The following is a 7,772-nucleotide window of genomic DNA, read 5'->3' on the forward strand; positions in this document are numbered from 1 at the left end:
TAATATGAATATAATCAACATAGTAAAGTGATTAGATTTTTTCAATCTCAACATATCATATAATGATAATCACATTATAATTAAATTCAAATAAATCTCTCTTCCTTCTCCATTCTCCTATTTCCAGTCTCTTCTCAGTCTCTGGTTGTCACGATCTTCCCACCCTCACTCCATCTCCATCGAGGTATGTATTATGTTCCCGCAATTTTTAGAAAATGAATCTTATGGTAACTTTGTCACGATCTTCCCACCCTCTCTCCATCNCAATTTTTAGAAAATGAATCTTATGGTAACTTTGTCACGATCTTCCCACCCTCTCTCCATCTCCATCGAGGTATGTATTATGTTCCCGCAATTTTAAAAAATGAATCTTATGGTAACTTTTCCACAACCAGTAGATTAATTGAAACACTTGCACTCGTAATTAATATACACACACATCCATAAACACCATAAGCAATTTACGACTCTTAGGCTTGCATCATAATCACCTTAGAGATGGCACATGATGCATATTCTATTATCTTGCCAACAATCATAGAAATATATCATGCAAATAGTGAAGGTAATTAACATGTTAACCATGAAATCTCATAAATCATATGTGATGTATCACTATTACAGACTCTTTTAACATGGGATACTTGACTGTCTATTTTCTCTACCAATTAGAATCATGTCTTTTTTATTAAAATGAATAAACAAGAAAACATACTACATTTGGGGATCTTTGTGACTTAAGAAACATGGTATGGATATTCAAATGAAGATACAAATAGAGATATATAATTGGAAACCATTATCACAATAGACGAGAGATTCCAAAGCCACATCCAATCTAAGATCAAGTCATATACTCTTATATCCATCTTTTGCTCCTAAAAAATAAATCCTTGAAATAATGATAAGCTACATGTGTGTGTATGCCCACAAAAATGTATGGTATCACGACGTTTTGCACACATCGTACATTTTTCAAGAAACAATTTTTAAAGTAAATAACAAAAATTATAAATAAGGCCCGTCAACACACCAAATAATCATCAAATTAGGTTTCGTTGTCTTTAACCATTAGATATAAAATGCTCTCCTCATATAGTAATACATATTATTTAGGGAATTCTTATTTCAGACTATTCACATATATGCACATGTTTTTAGTTAAAGTACAAATGATATAATATATTATATTCTAATAACCGTTACATATTTAAAGACAATAGAGTAGACTCATTGTGGGACAATTTTGATAGAAATCAAATGGATTTATTTTAAAGAGTCACAGTTTGTCACTATAAGGATTGTCTTAATTTTTAGTTTGATTGTCGTATGAACTTGTGCTTCATTTTGAGATTATTATTTTTGCAAGTGTCATCTAATTATACTCATTTCGACTTTAAATTATAGATCCTATATATAATAAGATGTTAATAATCATGTTTATTAAAGGTATTGGAACTTGCTAATGAAGAACGTAACATTCGATGACGACTCGCATATATGGCATGTTATGAAAGACGTGAAAGATTGACATTCAAACGTGCTACTAGATCATCTGATGCATACCAATATGTGTATGCATTAAATATTTTGAGAAAAGAGATATTCAAGCATGCAAGATTCCAAAGAAAAATTTCCATCATTAATAAGCGATTCAAGACCCGTCCACACTTGAAATTTGCATATACAGATACATTTATCACATCGATGCTCATACATTGGAACTCTAATGGTATGCAAGTTTTTTTAAGATAATTTCTAATTCACATTATGAATGCAATTTGATGAACATTTCATGCACACATTATTAATGTTTCAAGTAATATTTTTTATCTTCCATAATAATAATGCTTAGTATAACCAACTTTGCAGCAAAGATGTTCAATATAATTAAAGAAAGACGAATTTCTGATGCTACCACAAATGTATCTACAAGTCCGATACATAACAATGACGCATGTGATTGCATGCAAATTATTTTGATAAATATTTTATCTATACATTATACAATTTTAAAATAAATAATTCATCTATCTTTACACAATATCAGGTCCGAGTGGTGCAAGGCTCTCTAATTCAAGTTCATACACTTACGTGCAATGTAACAAATCTAAGGACCAAGGTAAATGATGTTATTATCCTTTGTTACAATCATTTCCCATAGTCGTGTATATCAATATTAATTCCAAACTACATGGACTTTCAACAATTAGTGCCACTTGCGATTCCATGGAACTTCGGGAAGCCAAATCATAAATGCAAACATTGTGGCGCCATTATGTGGTATGAAGAATGAAACCAAAAGACCAGCAAAACCTCTGATCCAACATTCATATTTTGTTGTTCAGAAGGTCGTGTAAGATTGCCGTTACTTCCGCAACCACCAAGGATACTTCAAAATATGCTCGACCCCACATCTAGAAGTAAAAGGGTAGCTTTTCATAGAGAAATACGAACATATAATTCTACGTTCGCATTGACATCACTCGGATGCCGAATTGATTCTACTATTAATCACGGGAAAGGGCCATATGTTTATAGAGTGAGTGGACAAAATTTACATCGAATTGGATCTCTACTGCCTATAAGTGGTAAAAGGCCTCAATTTGCCCAACTCTATATCTATGACACCGAGAATGAAATGACCAATAGAGTGAATGCAATGCAAATGCAGTTTGGCCATACCGATTTAATTCAGAGATAACATAAGAACTATCTGAAATGTTAGAGGAGCACAACATTTTAGTAAAGTCATTTCGCATGGCTAGAGATCGATATCATTTAGATCCTGATTCTGCTTTTCGCTTACGAATCATCAAAAGTCGTAAAAGGGATGGTCTGCAATATAATATGCCCATCATTGAGGAAGTTGTTGGTTTAATAGTTGGTGATCTTAGTGAAGAAAATTTTGAGCGTGATATCATTGTTGAACATCGTACAAATGGTCTTCAACGCATTATGGATCTACATCCAAGTTTCATGTCCATGACGTACCCTTTGATACTATTGATCTCATATCTCTCAATAACACTAATAATCAAGTTAAGAATAACCATATTATAGTGTTTTAATGAACAAAATGATGAACACTCAAGAACAATGTATGAACATTCAAAGAACAATCTTGAGTGCCAATGATTTCACTTTATTCAATAAGAAAAACGTAAAAGCGACGTTGATTACAATAGGCCTAATCACCTATTTATACTAGAAGGCTAATTAGAAGATAACTATCTAGTGAGACTATTTAGCTAATCTTCTACTAACCGATAAAGTTTATCTAAACTATGGATAAGCTATAATTTAAGAAAAAATTGAAATCCAACTGTCGATTAGTTGTCTCCAGCTGTCTTCCATGGGATGATGATTCAACCTTATCTTTATATTTTCATCGTATGCCTCTGGTTGAATTGCTGAAGAAAACTCTAAGTGTTGTTGACCAGAGGGGTGATGAAGATGCTCTTTTCGTTGCATCTCTGGTTGTTCATCGACCCTCTGGTTGTTCTTCAGACTTGGTCAATTCTGTCTTAACATCTTCATCGGTCTTCTGGTTCTTCATCACTTATTGTTTTTCATTACTTTTACACTTATAAATTATGGGGTCTAACAATCTCCCCCTAAGTAATGAAAGAACAAACATAAACTAATCTATGAATAGTATTGAATAACAGAGACTAATCTAAAGAAAAGCATCAAATTCCAAATTTTCATTGGATGATGAATTCTTACAATACTGGAAGCAAAGACATTTCATTTTAACGCAAAAATTTTAAAACTCTATTCATGATCTACCTTGAGATATTTCCCAGAAGCGCAGAAGCAATCTTCGATAACTGAGGACTGTTGATATCTTATGAATGAGTTGATTCCCGTCTTCCCTTGGCACATGAGTTCTACCCAGTCTCTCTTTGATAACTTTTTGAAACCATTCAAGTGTATCGGTTGAATACTTGAATGCTTCAGTTAGCCTGAAAATTTTCTTTACCCCGAACTCATTCTTGAAGACAAGTCCAAGCTTGGGTTGAGTCAAGACAGAAGCAAATCTCTTCTTCTGCAGGCCAGGGAAGTCTTCATCAGGTGGAGTGTAGGAGAGTCTTTCGATGCCCAAATGAAGAGCAATCTAATAATCACACTTGGCTCGATGCTTCACCAAGGTCTCCATTGTCTTCATAATTGCTCTGTTTGTCATTCCAAATCTTATTCCTTGAACTTGTCGCTGAGCTGTGAATGCATAAAGGTCGATCAAGTCATAGGGATTGAGATTGATTAAGTCATTGTTGTTGAAGACGATGACCTGACTATGGGCTCTCTCCACATATCTTATAGCTCTATTGGCAAAGGTCCTCATCTTTATGTCCATTACCATCCTTATCCCATTGTTTGAGAAGACAGCTTGTGGTGGTTGGGTAGTCTGTCTAACAAACCTATGGTGTAGGAGGTCCATGGATTCTAGCGATAGAACATGAGTAGGTATAGGTACTGATGGATATTCTCCATCATAATTGGTACCCTTGGTGGCATCTCTGGACGTCTCCTTAGCGATTCCATATTCTGGATGATCTCGTCGACTAGGCTTTGCGGAGGGTGCCTTGATGAAGAGGGAATGTCCGCTTGCACCATAGTTGGTTTGGTTGGGGGTTGAGTTTGGGTTGTGGGCTGTGTATTGGTTGGTGATGGGATGGTTTCATGGGTTGGCTCATGTTGGGGTGGTTCAGGTTCATCGGGTTATGTTTGGGCTTGAGGTTGTTGAGGTGAAGGTTGGATGTGTATTTGTTCAGGTTCATTGGGTAGGGTGATGAAAGGTTGTGTATCGCGAGGGGTTGGTGATGGGGTTAATGGTAGGCTTGGTGTTGGTGATGGAGTGAAAGGTGGGTTGGTTTCTATTGGTGGGGTTGATGGATTTTCATCGGTTGAGGAACTCAACATGATGGCTCAGGTATGGTGGCAAGGGGAACCTGTACATTATGTACATCTTCAGAGGGCTGAGCCTCTGGTTCCCTTGCTTGGGTTGATGGTGGAGATTGTTGTTGTGTTTGGGGTAGTGGTGATGGTGCAGTGGATTCCATCGGTTGAACAGCCGCAGCCTGGTTCTCCCCCTCATGAGGTCCAAGACCTTGATCATCGGGGTCTGGATCCTCATGCGTGGCCTTTTGTGCGGGCAGCTACTAGAGCACGAAGCTCTGCTCCTTGTCTTCTTTTTCTCCTTCCTAAAGGACACAAGATACGCCTTCAGGGCTTGTTGTCTTCGGCTCTCCTCCATCGTGTGAAGGAGAGACGTGGTGCGCCTTTGTTGGTCAGCAAGGCTCTGGGTGAGAGCCTTGGTCGGTTGAGCCGCTCGATGAATGAACTTGGCACTTATATCATTGAAAGAGGAGATAAGTGCCTTGGATAGAGCCCTGAGATCGGCTCTGGTGGCATACTCCGTGCTTGATGATGAAGCTTGTGGTGGCACAGAGGTGGTTGTGGATGTGGATGGAGGAATGAGAAGGCTGGTAATGAGATGTCTCACCTTTGCAATGAAGAAGGAGAAAGCTTCATCGAAGGATGGGCCTGCAGAGGGAGATGGAGGTGGTGAAGGATGAGGTATGTTGGCTAGTATGGTGGTTGGGAGTTGGTTCAGTGTGGTTTGTATGGTGGTCATTTGGCTGGTGAGGGAGGCTAGGGTTTCATCGATTGATGAAGTTGTTTGTGGTGGGGTTGGTTGAGTGATTTGAGAGATTATGGTGGCTGGTAGGGCGTTAAGGGTTTCGAAAATGGTGTTTATTTGGGTTGTGATGGAGGCTAGGGTCTCATCAGTCGCAGTTGTCTGGACCATGAGGGTGGCGATGGAGTGAATGAGGAGTTGGTTTCTTTGGGTGGCAAGGGAGGAGGTGGTGTTGTGGTATTGGGTGACGGTTTGTTGCAGCATTTGGAGACGTGTTGTATTGTCTCGGGTTTGGGTTGTAAGGGTGGCAAGGGTTTGTTGAAGGGTAGCAAGGGATTGTTGAAGGGTGGTGGTATCGATAGATGGTGGGTTGTCAACAATCCCTTGGATGATGAGTTTTAGGTCTTCCAAGGACCGCTGAATTGAGTCAACAAAGGCTTGGAACTCAGCCTTTCTAACCAGATCGGCCATGGGGGTAACCCCTGCAGCAACGGATGCTGCAGGTTTAGCCTCTGCTCCAGAGGCGCCTTCAATGCCTTGTGAAAATATAGGCCTTGAATGACTTCCATCATCTCCTTGATAGCCCTCAAGTGAGGAGCTATCTCTTGATGTTGCGACAACTTCTTCTTCTTCCTCGGCTTCAGAGGCCTGGTAAGAGAAGTAAGTGTGTTTCCCCTTTGCTAGATCAAGTATTGAAGGGGGGTTTTGTGCATGAATGGGAGATCGCTCTGAACGATCTTGGGGTTCAGCAATGTCAGAAGCAACACATGCTTCTGGGTGAGTGGGTGGTAGTGTCGAGCCTTGAGGCGATGTGGCTCTTATTTCTGCATCGCCTCTCTGTTGGGAGAGGGGTGATGGATGTTGTGGTGCCTCAGCTAAATCATCTCCAGAGGCCCGAAGAATGGCCTCTGGATAGCCGTCCTTGTTCAATACTCCTTTGGCCTTGATCGCCAGGGGTAGAGGTGGTGGTTGACCTTTGGGAAGAGGGAAGGGGATTTGTTTGAGTAGGGACGGGGGATGCACAAGGAGTGTCATCATCATCATTATCCGATGAAGATGCCTCCTGTGCTCTCTTGCTTGACAGAAGGGACGGCTCTATGCGCTCTGGGGTAGCTGTCCTTCGTTCATGGGATAGCAGAGAGCGTTCGTAAGTTCTTCGGATCTCCGATGTCTTTGGGATGACACTGAGCATGGCTCTGGAGATTGGTCTGTTGATGGTGTATCCTTCCTTCGAGAGTGTGGGTCGATGGCCATGCATCTTGAAGACGGGAGTGAATGGTTCTTCGGCCGGTAGGTTGTGTTTCCTCATCGCATCCCCTATGAAGAAAGATAGGAAACGAGGAAACAAGACAGAAGTCAAGGGCTTGCAGGTAGCCTGAAGTTTGCATTTTTTGACTACTGCTGAGTGGATCTCATTGTATATGAGGAAAGCATAGTCAAGAGGGATGTTGAAGAAGAGTCCGTACATAAATGTCATTATGTTGATGTTTCCTTGATCCATCGACCCTAGCTTGCAGGTGAGGGCCCTGTTCAATATGGAAAATAACATATTCCACATTGGCGGTAAAAACTGCCTCTTGAAGTCAGAGGCATTGCGTAGATCGCGATTGTAACCTAGCATTTGGATGAATCGGAGGATGTCTGAGGTGGTGGGTTGGTCGGCATATTGGTCAATGCCGAGCTCTCGGCGGGTGGGAATGCACAGAACCCTAGAAACTTTTGCCCGAGAGATCTTGAGCGAGCAGATCATGTCATTTGGGGCGTCGATGTCCCCCATTATTCCATGGCTGTCAGGGTCGTACTCGTAAGTCTGCCAGTATTGTTGGACGTACTTTAGTGGTACGCCATTGTTGGTTAGAGTCAAGGCTGGTAGAAGGATGCAGTTACGAAAGAATTCGAACATGACAGCAAACCTGTCGTCGAACAGGGTGGTTTGAAGTTCGATGGCATGGTTGTTGGGCTTCATTGGGAGGAACATTATTGTGCGGCTGTCGGCGCCGATGGATTGAACGTGGCTGTCGTTGTTATTAGGCTCGTGTGACGTGGAGGAAGCCATTGCGTATGAAGTTGTAGGTAAGTTTGTTCGTTAAAGTCTGTTTGCAGGTTTTAGGAAGCGTAAAAGGTAAAT

The 7,772-nt window shown here is 40.6% G+C and overlaps 1 protein-coding gene across 1 annotated transcript in view; it reads left to right on the top strand.

Annotated features, from left to right (window-relative positions):
• The first annotated feature begins 2,760 nt into the window (after positions 1-2,760).
• Positions 2,761-7,772, top strand: part of LOC112518279 — a 15,140-nt gene continuing 10,128 nt past the window's right edge. The window contains exon 1 of the mRNA XM_025125920.1: positions 2,761-2,974. Coding sequence (XP_024981688.1) covers positions 2,761-2,974 — 214 coding nt within the window. The remainder of the gene's footprint in view (positions 2,975-7,772) is intronic.

The sequence above is a fragment of the Cynara cardunculus genome (assembly GCF_001531365.2).
Source record: "Cynara cardunculus var. scolymus isolate 2C chromosome LG 9, CcrdV1, whole genome shotgun sequence".
NCBI classification, from domain to species: Eukaryota; Viridiplantae; Streptophyta; class Magnoliopsida; order Asterales; family Asteraceae; genus Cynara; species Cynara cardunculus.